This window comes from Achroia grisella, unplaced genomic scaffold, assembly GCF_030625045.1.
Source record: "Achroia grisella isolate CSIRO2021 unplaced genomic scaffold, CSIRO_AGI_Agris_v1 utg848, whole genome shotgun sequence".
Classification (NCBI taxonomy): Eukaryota; Metazoa; Arthropoda; class Insecta; order Lepidoptera; family Pyralidae; genus Achroia; species Achroia grisella.
The window spans coordinates 1029282-1049392 of NW_026713041.1; the positions used below are offsets into that span (position 1 = coordinate 1029282).

The following is a 20111-nucleotide window of genomic DNA, read 5'->3' on the forward strand; positions in this document are numbered from 1 at the left end:
TATAAACGTCAAAATATATCTCGTCTGTTACCTTTTCACAAGCTGAAAGGATCATATTTAAATTTTACGTCAAAATAAAATATACGTAAAATAAATCATGCGAACGGACAATGTTATATTTTAAAAAAAGGCTATCTGCCAGTTAAAGGAATAACAGTTACTTAAATTTATACCTATATATAATATGTTATACATAACGCCTCCCATTTCGCCTATTAGTCATGAAATGGTAACTAAAAGATAAACATACACACAACTTTCGAATTCATGATCTTAGTATGGATACGGGTGACTCTATTTTATAATAACATATATATGAAAATCATATCATATATTTGTATCAATAAATGTATATAAATTAACAAATATCAAAAACAAAATAATTGTGAAACTAATTTTGTACGTCTTCTTGAAATTTGTAATGACTCCAAGATAGAAATAGTATATTTTAAATAATGTATAATAAAATGTTTGTCCTCTGTAATGAATCTTTAGGTTTTTCTGACCCAAACTTAAAAGTAATAAATAAAATTGTAAGTAGGCATAAAATACTAATCCACGTATTTGTATGTTTTGACTCTCTACCATATCATAAATTATAACAAACAAACAAGCAGTCCATAGCGTACTTTTTAAATAAAGACCAATATATTTTAACACTCATCTTAATAACTAGCCCTTGTAACCTCTAATTAGGTGAGAGTCCCAACGGTACGAGCTTCCAATTAGCAACCGTCGGGTACGATCAATAATCTATTTTAAAATTACCCTTTTAGACTATTTTTATACTAATTTCAATTGAGTAGACAATGCCTTAGAAAATTAGCAAATTCTTCAATATTGTTAATTAAGTTATTATTTATTTTCAAAAACATCTATTTAAAAGAGCAAAACACAAGTATCTTGCAGATTCTTTTATTTATTCTTCGAATAAGTGGTAGAATGAAATAAAACTATGACTATTCAAAAGTGCTTGTACTGAGTTTATTTGAATAAAGATTACTTCTATTTCTGTTTGACTATAGTTGATTTTATGATCTGCGAAAATGTTAAAGAGTTTTATATTTAGCTATTATACTTATATACTTTTATATTGAATTAGCTACCCATCCCGGCTTCTTATTAGTGCAATAATTCACAAATCAAATTGCTTACCGGCTGATATAAGCGCAATAGAGGTCTTTATTTTCTGTGTGGAAACTCATGCCATGGACATAAAAAGTCTACCTCTTGTAAAAACATACTTATGTTTTATCAGGTATAACAAATAAAGTGATGATAACTGTTCTCCCCAGTTGGCTAGCATCATGAGTTTCACTATGATGTTTGCGGTACAGGAGAATTATTTTAGGCATTTCTAGAAATATTTTGAAAGGCTGACGGTACGAAAACTAAAAGATCGTAGAAATCAGTCTAATCGGTATAAACGGTTCAACGATGAGGAATCTTCGCAAAATTTTGGTACTGAAGAAATTATTCAATTGCATTTAATATAGACTGAATTCAATCGATGAACTAGACAGAAACTCACATGTGTAATGTAAGTTCAACTTCTAGCGATTGAATGGTGATACCGCCAAGTTTGTAGACGGAGACAAAGTTTCGTCTATTTATCTGTAGCTAAAAGGTTGTAAATATGGTGGCACGACCCGGCCCACTAACCTGGCACGCCCCATGGGATACCATACCTTCTTTTGATGGATTACTTTTACAAAAATGTACCTACACTTGTATATATATCGTTCTTTGAAACTTTAAATTTTAATAATAATATCCTCACGATTATTGTTACAGAAGGAGTAGTGAAAGCTACTGTCAAATGACGACGTTACACTCTAACCTAAATTTATAGTGGAAGTATAAGAATTTACCGCCTTTTTATTAGATAATTTAGTCTGTTATTGGTGTTTGTATCACCGGATAATATGTCACAAATATAAATTGTAATATAATGTTTTATAATATCGGGTAACTTGAAAGTTACGAATGGAATCCCTTATAGGTTTTAATCAAGCAGACCATAATGCTTTTCATATTATTTTTTACGAAACCGACAGTAATATATCAAAATATTACTGTTTAAAAGCAATGGAACAAAATTAACCAATAAATTAATTTTCTTAATGTAATTATAAGACTTTTATTACAAAGAAAATAAATGAGCTTCCTTCTTTCGAGGACAGTAAACTGATTTATCATCTCGGTTTGATTAGCTTTGCTCCTTAACCAGCAATAAAAATAAGATATCTTTTATAAGAAACAATATCTCGCGAGTGTTATTGTTTTTATTGCGAAGCATATTTCTTTGAATTAAAATATTATAACAATCCTCATCTCAACTTATTTTAATTGCTGCAGTATGATTTGTATTGTATGTAAATCTTGAGTATTCTGTTCATTCAAATATATCCGAAGAATGATGGAGCAAGAGAACAATGTGTTATTAAATATTTGTAACCTGAAGTAATAAAAACCTTAAATACTGAAAGCCTATACCGCCGTGATCTTATGGTAGACTTCCCTCTTATAAAGAGTACAAGGATAAACTCAAGTACAGAATAAATAATTATAGTAAAAACTATATAAGTATATTTAGATCTAACAGACTTAATAGCTGGCAATGTACCTATCTCAACCTGGCTGACAGACAATCTGAAAATAATCTTGTTCATCCTGGCAAATATGCTAAATAACCTGATGAAATTATAATTCCTTCACTGGTATTCGAACATTAACCATTAAAGCACACGGATTTAATACTCCATAAAAAATCCTTAAGCACTCAAATGTTTGCAATCTTGGAAATCAAGATGTAATGACGTGAAGATTCTTTTTTGAACAAAATCGCAGAGTCACTGTCACCTAATTCAATGTACCCAACTTGAGTCACGTCGTACGCACAATGCGTTGCTACGTGACTCTCCACAAATAAAACTAATATTATTTAATGGGACACGTAGGACCCGGCTAGTTTTGGACAGTACCACCATATAAGAACAACGTGGACACAAATCATAAACTTTCACAAACTTTTTCACTTTTGATGAAACTCAATTACTTTTTGTATGCCCATGGAGAACGTAGAGATATTTCGAACTAACTTATTCTTACCTTACCTACAAAACGCAACTTATTGTAATAACTTAAACTTACCTATACTACACAAGATATGGTCGTATTTGTTTACAGTTTCATAATTATAATAAAATTTCATAATTAGTTTTAAATGTTCCTTGCAATCTTAACAAATAAATAATATTGTAGTGTCTGTTTGTAATATCAAATTAACAGCTTTTTACTAAATGACTATATACCTACGGTATTTACATCAAAAAATAATATCAAAAAAATATCTGTCTGTCTATATATTCTTGTAAATATCTGAAACAACTGGAGTGTATATATATCCCAGCATACACATGCTGGGACACTTTATCCGCGTGGAATTTGACGTTTTTAATTAAACAAATATATTTATATTAATAAAAAAAAAACACGCGGCAAAGCCGCAGGCAACAGCTAGTCTATAATACGATACAAAAGGTCATTTAATCTATAAATGTCATTTAGTTTCAATCTTTGTTACTTACTGTATTATATGTACTTTACAACCAAAAATTTACCTAAAACATTAGGTTAATTTAATAAGATCATTTTCAGGATAGTTACATTGCTAGTAATGAGTATAACAGTCAGACCTCATTATTGACGATGTCTTCCCCCTTCATTAGAGAAGTAAATGAAGTTAATAGACTTTTCCAGTATTTGACAAATTATTTAAGATTTTCTTTAAAAGTGTTATGAGATTGTTCCAATACTGCTCCGTCACGTAAAATAGATAAAAGGAGTTACCCTTAACATGAATGTTTTCGGATTAGGTCTACAACTGACTTGGGCCGCAATAAAAGTAGAATTGATAATAAAAATAGAAACAGTCCCTCGTGTATATTTGTAGTTATTGTGATAAGCAATTTATTTAATCTATTTATTTTATAACGGCCTCGATGGTCTGGCGGTTTTGCACACCGCTTTACATCCGATGATCACGGGTTCGATTCCTCGTACGGTACAAACATTTGTATTCATAGGTATGATTGTTTATGTTGGTCTGGGTGTTAGCTATGTATATTATGTATTTATCTAAAATAAAAATATCTAAGTATCATTTGTCTAGTACCCATAATACAAGCTCTGCTTACCTTGGGACCAGACGACTTTACGTGAATTGTCTAGAAGGTATTAATATACTAGTGGTAACTCTATTCTCCCTAAATTTAATTTAAACATGAATTAAGTATTTTATGTATTAGGTATATTTTAACACAAATCTATATTAATGAATAAGAGCTTAGTTTTTCGATAGTTCTTCGTAGCTTGTCAAATCTATTTGATATATAGATCTACATGAATAAAAATATTTTGATTGTTTTGATTTGATTTCAATTATTTAGGCTTTTCCTGTCTGGTTCAAATAGAAGTGTCCCCTTATATTTTATTCCAGACACGATTTCTGTGCCAAATACATACTGAGGCCGACAACTAAACTGAGAATAGGAAATAAAAGAATATTCTAGACTACTCTAGCGTACTACGTAGTGCTACTAGCGTAGCGACTTTACTAGCATTACTTTTGGGTTATATACTACTTGAATAATTTGTTTTATGTATTATGAAAGTGTATTAAAAATCATTATTTACTTTTAGTTTCAATAAATTTATTTTCTTATTTTTTCGAACGGCATACACAAAATTGAATACAGAAAATCGCATTTGAATTTTCATTAGAAGGGACTTTCAAATTGCAAGTAAAGAAAACTGTTTTTAACATGCAAAGCTTATTACTCACAATAGTTTTAAACCTATGTTTATTTTGCACTATATATTATTATACTATTTTATGACTATGTGCCGGAATTAATGAACTTATTATGTTTCCCTCTTTCGCGACAATTGTTTCGTATTAGGCCTTTTTATGATAAGAAAGACAATTATTCAGCATTACATCAGTATCAGCATAATTTACAGTAATGTTTGTACTATATATAGCTTCAAAATTAGAAACTACTAGTAACTCCTATGTGGTATAACTTTGTTGTTACACACATTGTTATACTAAGGTTTATTTTGAGTGCGGCTACAAGACAACCTTCTTCGGGGTAAGTGCGGCGTGTCTGTTACAGCGTCTCGCATCTGATATGAAGAAGATTTCCGGATGAAGTAGAGACAATTGTCGTGAAAGACAAAACCGTAGTTAGGTCATTAAAGTTCCGTAGTTATAAAATATTAGGCACCTACAATTGTCTTTTGGCCTTCTAATTATAAAAAGGTTAGATAAAAACATTTATAAATTCAAATACCTAAGTGTCTTTATTAATTATCACAGCTGAAAAACATTAAGCTAGTATCTAAAATATTATTTTCGTAATTAACTTAATATAAGTAAAAGTAAATCCTTATCAAAAACCTTAGCTGACCTTTTTTATTCTATGTAAAAGCAGATGCCTAATCTCTACGGCATTCTGTCCCACATAAAGCTTACATAATTAATAATTTAAATGCTAGTCTCATACTACGACCCTAGCAACAATGGTCCAAGATAAGTGTACTACCTACATATAAAATACTCGGAGTGTAATACATGATGACAAAAACTACTTACAAACCCTGATAGCGCACAATTTAAGGGAAAATACCTACATTTCAAGCCCGCATAAGATGAAATCAAGAACATTTTGACAGTGCCAGTTGATAAAGTAGACGATAACAAAACAAAGTAACATAATAAGTTTGAAAAACAACAACTGGAATCTATAACATTATGTACCAAAATAGGCTTTTTAAAAGGATAGTGTAAAATAATAGGTTATTCATTTTTACTTTGTGCTTATTTTCATACTGGTATGGTATAGCATAACTGGTAATATTAAGGGTAGTAGTGTAAATTTCAAGTTTCTATGGTATATAATCTACAATGCCATAAGATATTACTCATAAATACGAATTTTAATATTGTGAAGGATCGAACCCGCGACCATCAGGTGAGATGGCTATTATTGCTATAATAATTAAAAATAGTCATAATAAACAGTACATATTAACAATAAGTCATTCTTAATTCCAAGTATTATGTGACTGTGGATATGAGAATTTTCATGCCGTTACTTCAACCGTCCTAAAGGACAGTTTTAATTCAGTGGAGAAATTTGCAAAGCCATCACGTAACATTCACATAAATAAAGAGGAACTGAGTACCTCATCATGTTTTTCAGTGCCTATTTTGATTTCATTATTATCATCATCATCTCAGCCCGGAAGACGTCCACTGCTGAACAAAGGCCTCCCCCAAAGATCTCCACTACAATAGGTCCTGCGCTGCTCGCATCCAATGCCTTCCAGCGATTTTGACTAGATTGTCGGTCCACCTTGCTGGAGGCATTTCCACGCTGCGTCTTCCGATCCGCGGTCGCCACTCGAGAACTTCACTGCCCCAACGCCCATCTATCCTACGAGCTATGTTTTCATTTAGGTGCATGTTAATTTTACATTACATTTTCTATCTGTATAGATTTCAGTAATTCTTTTTGCAATGAGTATCCATTGCAAAAAGAATGACTGAAATCTATACCTTTTTTCCCGTATACCGCCAACTTTGTCAATTAGAATGCGGTCAGTTTTTTTGTGGAAGAAAATATAATTTGTACGAGTGTTTTCAGTTGAAAACAAAAGTCTGTGAACTAATTACTAAAGTTATCTCTTAGATAACAGTCATCGTATTGTACATTATCTACACCTACATTGCGTACATAATTATTTCTCGTAGCAATCCCCATTCGTACCCTAATTAGTAAAGTTTTGTCGTCTGACAATGTATAATTCAATTAACAGCATTTCATCTCACATCCTATACAGTAGGCATTTGATTATACGACTATAATTATTCACATACATAAATTATCTCCAATAACAATTTACATCATACGAACTGTATTCCACAATTATCTCCAAGGGAATTCGAAAGAAAAGTCTCATATGTGTTACTTTAGAATATAGTCTATGTATACCAAATTTCACATGAATCCGTAAAGTCGTTGTGCTTTATTGACTAATGATTTCATTCACAAAACTCTCACTTTAATAATATCAGTAGGATTTAAGCATTTCGACTTTAATGCGAATGACAGATGTAATACTGAAAAAGAAAAGATAACCGTAAACACTGCGCTAAACTGCTATATGAAAAAAACAAGTTAAAAATAATATAGCTTTATTTTGCCCAATACGCTAAATTACAAAAAGGGTTTTTGTATTAGATTCACCGAGGCTTTGTTCGCCTCGAATTGTATACTAGTCGCTCCCAAATTTCGGAAAACCGTAGTAAATGTCCATATTATAAATAACATTTATAGATATTGAAAATAAATATTGCGATGGTCGTTTAGGTCGTTAGTTAAAAGAACAGCTAAAGCGATTTGCTCTCATTCTCTTTAAGTATAAGTACAATATATAAATATACACTGTATATTTAAAGAGAAAAAGATCAAATCTAAATATAGATAAAAATACTATAGTTATATTATTATTAATTTGTTTATTATATACTTACGCAAAATAAACGAATATTTGTTTCTCTTGTTTACTTATTTTTATATGTAATTGACGTACATAGAATTTTGAAGTCTGGCAAGTATTTTTAAGTATTTGGCAATTTGGCGTTCTCAACTTTAAGTTAGAGTTTGATTTGTTATTTGTTAAATTGACCGATCGTCGTGGAGAAATGTCCAGCAGGACGATGATGATGATGATGGGCTAAAAAGGACTTGTATCCAGAGCCGTAAAACATATACATAAAAAAATATTGCGATTAGTTGCTCAGTGTTTGACAGTAAGTATGTCTGATCAGTGGTTACTTTAAGGTTACTTTTTCAACAGTTTACGAATGGTTCATATTGTAAACTTAACATTATTTACATTGTACAATTGTATTTACCTGTACAAATTACTTCGTTTTAAGTTAGGTATGTTCACTTACTATTTACCCTAAATCAAATGCCTACTTCCCTATAATAAGTCAAGAATGTTCAGTTTAGACCGAAAAACCAGCCAACAAACTAACAATTCCACTGGTATTAGTAATACTCATTGGCAATAGTAAAACTTACAATGAATAGAACCGCAAGCTTATTTAGACCATATACTATAAAATTATATGATTTTACTAAATAGACAAAGAATCTATTTGTAAGTAAAAGACTTTCTATCAAAGCGACATCTAGAAGTTCTTCATAAAGAAATTAAATAGTACAATGCTATCTAGTTGTTATCTCATATTATAGATGTCGTTACTACTTAAGGAGAAAGACTAGAAGCCGTGTTATAAAAATTGAGTCTCAAAAAAGGAATAGAGAATTACTACCAAACAATTTTTCCCGCTCGAACTATAATAGATTCTTTATATTGAACAATAGTACTAAATCATAATAAATAAAGTACTGTAAACCTTTTTACAAAAAATGATCTAATCGATAGCGGCATCTGGCACTATGTTATGTTTATTAAAAATTGCTATATATATTTAAAAAGTATAAGCATGGACACCTCAGTCCCACCATAATCAACCGCCAAACAACTTCGTCTGTATACTATATTGAAGGGTAAGATAGGATAGTGAAATTATAAGGCAAAAAGAAAGTTAGTTCTCCATAATGCTTGTGGACGGTGGTAATCACTTACCAATAACAAAACATACTTACTATAAAACATGTTCGAAGTGCAGTTCCTTTATACAACTAGACGATGCCTGCGGTGGACAATCAAGCTAATTATGTGGATTGTTTGCTTGTTTTCCTTTACAGTGACATAAAATATATCATGTCAAGTCAATATCAACGACACGCAGTTTTCATGGGAAGCACAATAATCAATTTGCCACGATCGGCTTACTGATCTAACTTCATGCCCTTCGCACCATCCTAGATGACTGTTACAATAACTCATATTCATTTATTTGTAAATACATACATACGTATATACACCCAGAACGAGATGAATACAAATCTTAGTACAGTGCGAGGAATCGAACCCGCGACCAACGTAAGTAAAACAATGTGCTAAACTGCTAGACCACCGAAGCCGTCAAATATATGTATTTATTCTATATAACTAAAACAGTATCTATTAACGTTATTGAGAGAATTTACCATTGCCAACTGATAAGACAATGATAAAAAATACATTTTATCTTAGAAATAACAATGAAAATTCACAAACCATTGTGTCTCTATATCTTCCATGGCAGCTGTTCGAAAGTTATATAATTTATATATAATATTAATATTAAAATTAATTAGTAGTATCTAATTTCTTTCTTCAGATAATGGAACCACTAATGGAAATTCCACAACACAAGTGGCCCGAACTTCGAGATCTCTATCGAAATAAATGGCCGGAAGCAGCGGAAGGATACTGCTTTCTGGACACGCAAATATCTTGTCCAGGCCTGTCTGAAGAATTCAATATTGTGATCTATAGTCCTCAAGGTGATATCCGTAACGGAACAATAGTTGTTAGTGACACGGTATGTATATACTCTATAGTTTATAGACAGATTGTCCTTCATAGGTGGTATCTATTACATTTATGTGATATAAATATGTTTAAAAGTATAAACTTTTCACTTTAAAAGAAGAAATGTTGTTGTTTATAGTATAGTTGGAAAATTTCTTTTTAATTTCGATTTTTTTGTCTCCAATTGTGTATCAATTGCATCTCCCAAGTTAAACCAAAAGATAATCTATTTTAAATTAATTTCTTCATAGGTACACTTATACGTTACATATGAAATATTTACCCGATCTTTTTATTTACAGCGTTTGGACTAGTTATGTAAATATTAATACCGTTTTAATAGTTAGAAATGGTAAAAATTATTTTTAAATATGAGTAAATGAAATAGTATTATTATCATAGAGATGAATTATTACAATTATTTTAATTATTAGACGGTGTAATAATATATTCTTTGTTATAACTAAACACGTAAAAATAAATAGTGCACAGGAAGGAAAAAGTCAAATTAAAACCATCTTGACCAGTAAACTTCTCACATCGGGAGAAACCCAGTATTCTGCAGTAAGGCACCAAGTGTAATGATAAATAATATGGTAATGATAAATAATATATTAATTTAAATAAGTTCTAATTGTAGGAAAAGTACCAAATATACATATACCCAATAAATGATGAGTTGGCAGCCATAGAAGACTCTTTACTTAATACTAAAAAAATAGATTGGAATCGAACTATGATTACAGTAGCCTCTGTTAAACCGAATACCTTAGAATGTCTAACAAGAGTGTGCAAGAAACTAAATGTGAATATGGAATTTGACAACGACGTTCTTGATTATATTCTAGATAAAAATGCACCACGTTATGATATCAGGTACGTAAAAATTTCAAGTGTTGATTGTGAAATGTTATATTCTCGTAATGAAATGAACTAACATGTTCGAGACGCTTGCGACCCTATATTAAAAATTTGCGAGTACTTTAATATGTTTATGAATGTGTATGTTATTTCCTACTGAAGATGGGTAGCTATATTATATATTAACGACTAATAATGTCTATTAGTTCGATATTAAATATATTGTATGTAGAACTGAAACGAGGTATGCTTTGTAAAAAGTCTTCTGCATGGGTACCTTAGTCGCACCTATTTCAACCACCAAGCAGCTTCCTTCGTAAGTTGTGTTTTAGTTGAAGTTGGTGTAAGGCAATGAAATTACAGGATAAAATAAATGACAGTCCTCCAGCACGATAACGCATGGTAATGTGATGGCCGTGGTTTTGTTTATGTATAAATGCAACAGTTAAATATCGGGGGATCATCAACTTGTATACCCATGCAAATACATATAAAATATTTAGAAGATATTTAACAAAGAGACCACCGAAGTATGCAATCTATGTAGTCTTAAATTCCACAAATTTCATGCCCATATTCCTGTTGGTATTACTTTTATTCTGACAAATTCATATAACAAAATATTTTTTCACAAGATAACCATCATAATCGTTATTGTAATCTTTTTCAATCATAATAAAAAATATTACGTAATTATCAGAATGTATTTTAGTTTTTATACTTTTCAAGTTGTCCAGATAATACATATGTGGGACCACTGAAAGAGGAATACATTGACACCATCGACAAAGCATGGACTTTTAGAAGCACTACATCTTCCATATATTTTAGAAGACTAATGGAGAACAATTTAAATTATGTTTTGTATACAAACGATCACGAACCCATTGCATGGATCAACATTGATGAATGTGGAGCTCTCTCGCATCTCTACTGCATAGAATCCCAGAGAAACAAGGGTTATGGCGAGTTCATCACTAAGATAGCCTTAAACGACATGTTAAGTAAAGGAAGATATGTGCTTGTTTATACTTTAGGAAAAAATTACAAGCCACAAAAAATGTTCACCAAGTTAGGTTTCAAACTCATAGGCCAGGTTTCTTGGGTTTTCTTATCAAGGCATAAAAATATTGATAAAACTTTAATATGAATAAGTAGTTCATTGCCTGATTGATTGATAATTTACTAAGTAGACATATTTATGTTTGTATACAGACAAATTTTTATTTATGTGACAATATAATACGGATTAAGCAAAATTTCATTTCAATACTTTGTAGTGAAACCAGGATTTTGCCCTTGTTTACAATGTATGAACCAATTTGTTGTACGTTCAACTCAATTCAACAATGTTAACAAGTTACTTGTAGCTTTTAAAATACGTCTGAATAAATAAACTACATTTTGAAAATCAAATTGGTGTTACTTTTCTATTCTCTATTTTATTTCATAATTAATATTTATTTAATATAAATGTGAAAGTTAGTGCGTTCATCTTCAACAATTAAAAAAACATTATAAGGTTTAGTATAAAAATAAAATTAATAGACAAAATTAGACCATAAATATTTGAAATTATAAGTTTGAATATTGTTAAGGTATAACCTTAACAATATCAAAGACTATAGACAAATGCTATAAAAGAAAAACAATATTAAACTCTTCTCAATTTTACAACAGACTAACAATAAATAAAAGATATTTTTATATAGAATTGTTTTATTTTTTATGTACAAATAGAAAAATATTTACATTCTGCACACCTTCTCTATATATACTATACGTATACCTACGAAATTTCATACTCCTGCGTCCGCGCAATTTTTGTAAAAAGCAGTACATAATTTTTGCTTCACGTTAATATATAGACGTACTTATTATTTTGTACACTTATACATTGTACTTATAGGTATACGATAAGAATATTATATAAACCAGTTATTTACATGAGGTCACAGTCACACTAATTATAGACACAACGCAGCCGACATTTCATTCGCCATTTGTTTTATACTAGAACATGCACAATGCATGAACCGCTGCAATATTATCCAGTTGAAAAATGGGAACAAGTTCAGATTGCCTTGAAAACAGATACACCTCGCAGTTTGCCTGGATATACAGCTCTGGACCATCAGAGAGATTGGCTGCATTTGAATATTAACCATAGATTTATGGTATACTGTCCATATGCTGATGCTTTAAACGGAATGGTAGCTATCAACGAAAAGGTAAGCAAATAGAATTACTATAATTGTACAGACAATTTCTTATAATAAATTATACATAAAAATATGAGATAAGTATAATAATAAGCATAGTCTTCTTACCATTACTATATTAGAAATAGGAAATAACCACATTCCAGTAAATTAATTAATTGAGTGAATCATAAAAGTATATTGTTTGATTATGTAATGACCTTACATATTATGTGATAATGACCCTAATATTCATGTTGATTTGTTTTCTTGCCTTTTGATATAATTATTTCAGTTGTTTTTACGTAAAGAAGTCATTTTTGTAGTGTCTATTAAAATTATTTCTTTTAATACTAATATTATTTACTAAATACATACTATATAGATAGATATACATTAAAAATACCAAAAATTTCATCCCTTTCAGTTGATTGACGATTGTGGCACCTGTATCGGTTCTGCTATATATTTAATAAAATATAGATATTATATTATATTTGCAGAATACCGCATACGAAATCATAATTCAGTGTCCTATAGACGATACGGATAGACTTAAAAAAGCATTAAGAAATACAAAAATTATAAATTGGGACAGACGTGTGACTATACCTTTCGCGTCACGACATATTTTTGAATGTGTCAAAGAGGTCGTAAAAGATTTTGATGTAGAGATATATCAAACAATTCCATCAGTACTTTTCTGTTTAGATAAACATACACCGCCCTATCAAGATATCGAGTAAGTAAATCATAATATCTTCAATGTAATAATGAACACATTATCTCTGTATGTTGTGTTTTCAAGATTTGTAAAGACTTATCAGTATGCGACTTGTTGCAATGCCATCAGTCTATAAATTTTCATATTTAACTTTAATGCTTAATCGTTGCCTAGTCATTGTAGTGATCTAGACTTTTTTAAATGCTTATAATAGAATGGTGCACCCACCTCCGCTAACAGTTTAGGCTGGCGGGGTATCAGTCGGAAATGATAAGATGAGCATAAGGTCAGATCAGTTAACCCATCTTGGCAAATTTGCTAGTAATTTATCATGATGGTTTGCAGGGGGCTCCCCTTGTGTCGAGGTCAGTCTGATTGTACGTTGTACATCAGAAGTACATTAATGGCAATGGGGTCATTAGTCCACAATCCCTTTCCTTGGTAGTAATCATATATCATAATTATAACATAAATATACTTAGGCTTTGAACATACTTTCAAACTAAGTACGTTCATTTCTCATACTAGTTATCCGTCAAGAAACTTTGGAGATTTTCTATTATTCAAATTATGTGATGTCAGGTTTATATATAATAAACCGACAATTTTGTGTTAATAAATAAAAGTTACCTTATCAATGCAAGATCTTAGTGCTTCGTAATTATTAAGTTCATATTTTTTTACTGATGCAATATTTACCTTTGTTAAACTGACTTATTTTATTTTGATACAAATTGTAATTATTTTAGCTTACCCTCTGGCATTACACTTGACTTCCTAAATCAAGAACATGTACAGCTTATTGACTCCTGCTGGCCTCATCGATACCCAGGCTCCACCTGGTATTTCGAACTACTGATCAGAGCTAAAGCTGGTTATGGTCTTTTTGAAAATGGACAATTACTCTCGTGGATGTTTATCAACGAAACTGGTGCTATCACCCACGTATACACTGTAGAACAATATAGAAAAAGAGGACTGGCGGAAACACTGCTGAAATTGGTCTGCAACATGCGATTACAGGAAAATAAAAATGTAGTAGTATTCAGTGTTGCCGCTAATATTATCGCGCGGAAATTATACACCAAAATGGGATTTGAACTATACGACGACTTATGTTGGTGTTTCTTGAGAAAGAAAATTTAAAATGCCTATTAAATAATAAATATTTTTATGCTCTTTTTTTAATTCTGACACATGTTTATAGATAAAAGTGCCCCGACCTCAATAAGTATTTAAAACCTATAGAAAAACAATCCTGACTTCTAACTTTGTAATTCATTAGGTATACCTAATTTTAATTCGAAAATTCTATTCTTCATAAGGTAAAAGAAGCGTATAAAAAACTGTTTTCAGATCTAGAGTTTATTGCCCAACTAAACAACACACAGTAACACAGAACATATAAACTACATTAATATGTATATTAACGTAGTTCATATTATGTAACATTATAGATAATGTCTTTCAATTATACAATGGAGCTATGATTATATTTATTAATAACTTTATTTATAACATTTCTTTCGGTACTGGAGTATATTTTAAACCAGTATCATTAAGTATAGTAACTATCCATGAATCTTTAGGCACTTGTCCAGATTCTAAAAGTTTCACAGCGGCAGCTACATTAGCACCACTTGTGTAACCTACAAACAGACCTTCTTTTTCACCAATAAGTTTCATATACTTAACAGCTTCGTCATCTGTAACACTCACAGTACCATCCATATATTCGTAATTAAACAAATCTGGTATACGCCCATATCCAGATCCTTGAAGTAAATGCAATGGTTTTGTGATGGGTTCACCCTTTATAGGTTCAGAACCAGCAGGTTCCACGACATAGGCCAAAAGTTTAGGATTTTTCTCTTTCAAGTACTTCGAGGTACCAGCAAATGTTCCAGCTGTGCCGACTGTCGCTACAAAAACATCTGTATGATGCCCAGTCTGTTTCCAAATTTCAGGTCCAGTGCTATCATAATGGGCCTGAGCATTGGCTTTATTTGAAAATTGATTTACGTAATATGCTCCTGTTTCCTCTACTATCTTCATAACTTCTTTTTCCACTGCCTGTCCATCAGCAAACGTAACACTGCCATATGTTCCCTCCACCTGTGGTACTCTGATACACTTAGCACCCAGTGCTTCTATGTGTATTACTCGCTGGATGCTATTACCTCTGGACATTGCTAATGTGGCAGGATGACCCAATACTGCACAAACAACTGCAAGTCCGCATCCCTGATTGCCAGAGGTCTTTTCGATGATAGGATCTCCTGGCTTTAATTCACCTGATTCTCGTGCTCTTTTTATCATTTTTAGTGCTGAACGACATTTGATCGAAGCACCCGGATTCATAAATTCGCATTTAACTAAAATACGACCAGGTCCTGTATACAGACGATCGAGAGCAACAATTGGCGTGTTACCGATAAGATCCAAAGCTGATGCTTTGATTTCATTTTTAACATAGTCACTTTTAGACATTTTTGCTGCCATTAATACGAACTCACTTCTGAACAGACACTGATACTATAATAAACGCCGGTTCTCTTAAATAGTTACTACTGGGGTAGATATTTATCAGTTGTTTTTTATTATGTACAATGTATGGTAATATAGTCTAATTTAGCGTTAAATCGTTTTGATTTTTTAACTAGTTTTGTAGTGTTAAGAGTAATATATGACAGTTGCGTATAAAATGTACTTGTGGTAATAGGTAAAGCCTAAATCACTGCTTTATCAAAGTAGAATAAATCACACGTACAAGGATGTTATGATTAACTATTATTCAATAGGAACTGTTTGTTATTTTTGATACGTTTTATATTTTGATAAAATTTTAATAAGGTTTTTAAAGTAAGTATTTCGTCTCACGTGAATGAGGTTTTAAACTACCAAAAATTATTAATATTGACTATCATAATTCTATATTACATGCTAATATAGAATATATAAAATTGTATTAATACGTAAGTAAACACTGAATACCTACTCAGTGTTTATTAATGTAGGCGACGATTACATCCTTTTGTGTCGCGAGGTTATGCTATGTAAGTATATCGTATATCGTTGACCGCTTCCATTGACATCAAGGTCTCTTATCGATCAACGATTTATAATGAACATAGCTACAGTACAAGAGAATAGGAACACTGCAATAAACGTGAAGTCGCGTATTGACCGTGCAATCTGCAATCCTAATGCACATCATAGTTACTAGAGTTTTATTACAATTGCTTTAAGTGTAAGTATTATTATATATATATAGTGTGTGATGTCACTAGAATATTCCTGGACGAAAATTTTTATATAATAATGATTTAAAAATATGGACTTTTGGTTTATAATAAGGTGTCTGTTGTTTTATCTAATACTGGTAGAAGACAAAATTAACTGTGAATGAAAAATAGAGGTAAATACTAGGCATACAGAAGAAGTATTTATTCCCAGCGACGATCTCCCTATTACTCTTTTTTATTTGTATAATTTTTATTTATATTCTTTCAATAAGTTGTTGTGGCTGTTCTCACCACCAAGTCAGGAACATAATGGTAAAGAAAATAAGTGATAAGTTGTAGTATCTATACATCATATGTACTGACCTAATAATTTTGCTTATAACAACATGATCTAGTTTCATAGCACACCACAACAGCTGACAGAAATACAATCCGTAACTCTTGTGCATCGTTATTGACTTTATAATTTTATTTAATTAATTAAAACTATGTCCTATTTTCTTATCTGGGCTATATAATGGAGCAATTATATACAGCAAACAATTTACCTTATTATTATTTACAAATATCTACTACAATAAAGTAAAATCTCTTAGGTATACTAAGTACTTATTTACTTTACATATTATCTAGGCATTGTCTTGTCAAATGTACTTATAGTATGCACTATTTATAGAGTTTATTTATACACGTTTATTCTTATAATTGACCTACTTCATGGCGGTAACGAAACAAGATTCACTAGAATATTTGCCACTAGAAAAATGGCCAGAATTACAAGCTAGTTTTATGAAAAATTGGCCTCGAGGAATATCTGCATACTACGCACTAGAGACCCAAAAGGAATGGATGCAAAGAGGAATTGAACATGAGTTTAAAGTGTACTGTCCATTTGGTATTGTAAATAATGGAATGGTGGCTTTTAATAAAAAGGTAAGTGCTATTATGACTATTACAAATGTGGCTGTTATCGTAACACTACCCTTCTTTGAAAAATATTATTTTTGAAGAAATTTAAAGAAATATTAAAAAATTTACCATTTCTTTTACAAATGAAATGGTAAATGCCAACTATGTACTTACAGGAACATCACCATTGACATCACGCAATCACTTGACGCCCATGGTATCAGACTTGCATTGCCATTCTAGAAGACTAGGATGTCATGATACGTATGTATGTGTCTTAAAATTTGTATGGGTTACAGTTACAAATACAATTATTTATAATTTTGCATTCAAAATTGGCAATCTCTCACTGGCAACCGTCGCACTGAAAAAAAATTTTAGGCATTGCAATTTAAAAATACTAATGAAGATGTTAATCATGATCAAAAATGTAAAATGCAACTAACAAACATATTCTCATAGATTATATACAATAAAAAAAAAAATTTATGAAATTTATTGTAAATGGTATGTTGCAGAGTACTTTCAATGAAATCATAATACAATGTCCACAAGAAGACACGTCACAGCTTGAAGAAGCTCTTAGACTGACAAAGTTAATAGACTGGCGACAATCAATGACTGTGCCATATCCACCAAGTCATATTACTAATTGTATCAGAAACATTCTTAGAGACGTCAACATGGAAATAGACGGAGAGGGATGTCCGCATGAAATTTTCATATTGGATAAACTTAATCCTCTTTTTAAAGATATCAGGTAATATATAGGCAATACTTACATGTTCCATAACAAGTTAAATATAAAATTTGCTTAAATCGTTAGCGTAAGTAAGGCACCATACACAATCGTCCATTAAAGTATAAACATATACTCATTACTATCTACGTTTGACGGCCTCGGTAGTCTAGCGGTTAAGCACACCGCCATACTTCCAATGGTCGCGGGTTCAATTCCTCGCGTGATACAAACCTTTGTATTCAAAGTATGACTGTTTGTGTCAGTCTAGATGTTTTCTATGTATATTATCTTATTTACAAAGAAATAAAATATTTAAGTATTTCTATCAGTTATCTAGTAAACATTACACAGCTTCTGCTTAGCTAGGGACTAGATGGCGCTGTGTGAATTGCCCAGGGTCATTGTTATTATCTACGTATATATTAGTACATAAGTATATAGGGGAGGGTGGGGCAAGACGGGGTAGCGAGGTAAGACGGGGTACCCCCCTTATAGAGAAAACCAAATGAACCTCAGTCAAAACAATAATACCAGTAATAAGCTATTACTTGACCCCCTCGGTCGCCTGAGAACCACCGCAGTGAGACGTCGCATTTAGATGTTTGAGCGAAAAAACTAGTTTTGACCAGTTTACTTATTATTTTCAATTGTTGTTAACTACATGAAAAAAATATTAAATTGATGAGTGGTTGCTGTTATTGCTATTTTTTTTTTTGGAAGAGTAAAAAAGCATAAAGTAAGGTAAGAGAATATTTCGACCGCTTAAATTTTTTATTAGTCTTACCCCAGGTATGGGGCAAGATGGGGCAAAGTGACCTTTTCGCTTTAACTATTGATTATGAGATAAATAATAAGCTAATTTGAGTCTATTGTCATTTAAACAATAAACCGATTACCAAAGTTTGTAAAACTAAAGAAAATATGGTTGTCGCTATTTAAATGTGAGTTTTATTCAGTGTCAAACCTTAACTACCCCGTCTTGCCCCACCCTCCCCTACTTACTTATCTAAGGTAAGTATTTACATTATGGAATAGTATAAAGAATGTTATTCAAAGTAAGTGGTGACTTTTATGTAAGATGTATTCTATTTCTAATTTACAGTTTACCTGCAGGGTTGACGTTTAAACCGTTATCAAAAGAGCATATAAATTTAGTGGACTCATCGTGGGTGAATCGCTATGATAGCTCTGCTTGGTACATCGAGTTGTTGATTACAACACAATCAGGCTTTGGAATATTCAAAGACAATGAACTAGCATGCTGGGTATTCATCAACGAAGTTGGAGCTCTCACACATTTGTACACCATACTCGACTACAGAAAGAGAGGATACGCAGAAATACTACTTAAATTAGTTTGCAATAATCGCTTGAAAGAGAATAAGGATTCGTTCGCTTATTGCATGAGAGGAAATGAAAATGCATACAATCTGTATAAGAAACTTGGCTTCGTTAAATTCCATACGGTTATTTGGCGGCATTTAATACCAAAACATATAAAATAATAATATCATGTTTGTTGTATTTGTTAAAAATCTTATTTGTTATTGAGTTTTTATTCATTGGTAATCAAACATTATTGTTACTTAAACAATAATGTTTGATGATGAAATTAAAAAATAATAATTATATATTTGTTTTAAAAAGTTGAGCCTATGTGTACACCTAAGCATTCTACATGCGATATTACGCCTGTTGTCTTGCTACAGTTGTATCCGATAACTTGAGCTCCTGAATAATGGGTATGCAGAAAATGAGAACAACTAATGGATTGAAAATTGCTAGGGAGAGGTCGACCTCCACGCGGTTCCCCCTGGAAACCATCGTGATAAATGACTATCATTCAAAACATCACACATACTCTA

At 31.4% G+C, this 20111-nt stretch overlaps 4 protein-coding genes across 5 annotated transcripts; 3 read left to right on the forward strand and 1 right to left on the reverse strand.

Moving 5' to 3' along the window:
- The first annotated feature begins 7888 nt into the window (after positions 1 to 7888).
- On the forward strand, positions 7889 to 11976 carry LOC131852412 (uncharacterized). Of its 2 annotated transcripts, XM_059203090.1 has the most exons (5): positions 7889 to 8015; positions 9371 to 9574; positions 10057 to 10128; positions 10205 to 10440; positions 11155 to 11976. In XM_059203090.1, the coding sequence occupies exons 2-5, from the start codon at positions 9374 to 9376 to the stop codon at positions 11573 to 11575; spliced, it is 930 nt and encodes a 309-aa protein (XP_059059073.1). In that variant the 5' UTR covers positions 7889 to 8015; positions 9371 to 9373; the 3' UTR covers positions 11576 to 11976. The 2 variants fall into 2 exon arrangements, with proteins under 2 accessions (XP_059059073.1, XP_059059074.1); XM_059203091.1 differs by lacking the exon at positions 10057 to 10128 and having other exon boundaries at positions 11155 to 11971.
- Positions 11977 to 12185: 209 nt separating this feature from the next.
- LOC131852414 (uncharacterized) lies at positions 12186 to 14794 on the forward strand. The gene is made up of 3 exons (XM_059203094.1): positions 12186 to 12656; positions 13130 to 13368; positions 14100 to 14794. The coding sequence occupies exons 1-3, from the start codon at positions 12453 to 12455 to the stop codon at positions 14494 to 14496; spliced, it is 840 nt and encodes a 279-aa protein (XP_059059077.1). The 5' UTR covers positions 12186 to 12452; the 3' UTR covers positions 14497 to 14794.
- A 13-nt stretch (positions 14795 to 14807) lies between these two features.
- LOC131852410 (uncharacterized) lies at positions 14808 to 15908 on the reverse strand. Its single transcript, XM_059203089.1, has one exon. It carries the CDS (start codon positions 15850 to 15852, stop codon positions 14863 to 14865), a length of 990 nt encoding a protein of 329 aa, XP_059059072.1. The 5' UTR covers positions 15853 to 15908; the 3' UTR covers positions 14808 to 14862.
- An 874-nt stretch (positions 15909 to 16782) lies between these two features.
- Positions 16783 to 19848, forward strand: LOC131852413 (uncharacterized). Its single transcript, XM_059203092.1, has 3 exons — positions 16783 to 17528; positions 18023 to 18264; positions 19349 to 19848. The coding sequence occupies exons 1-3, from the start codon at positions 17313 to 17315 to the stop codon at positions 19749 to 19751; spliced, it is 861 nt and encodes a 286-aa protein (XP_059059075.1). The 5' UTR covers positions 16783 to 17312; the 3' UTR covers positions 19752 to 19848.
- The last annotated feature ends 263 nt before the right edge of the window (positions 19849 to 20111 follow it).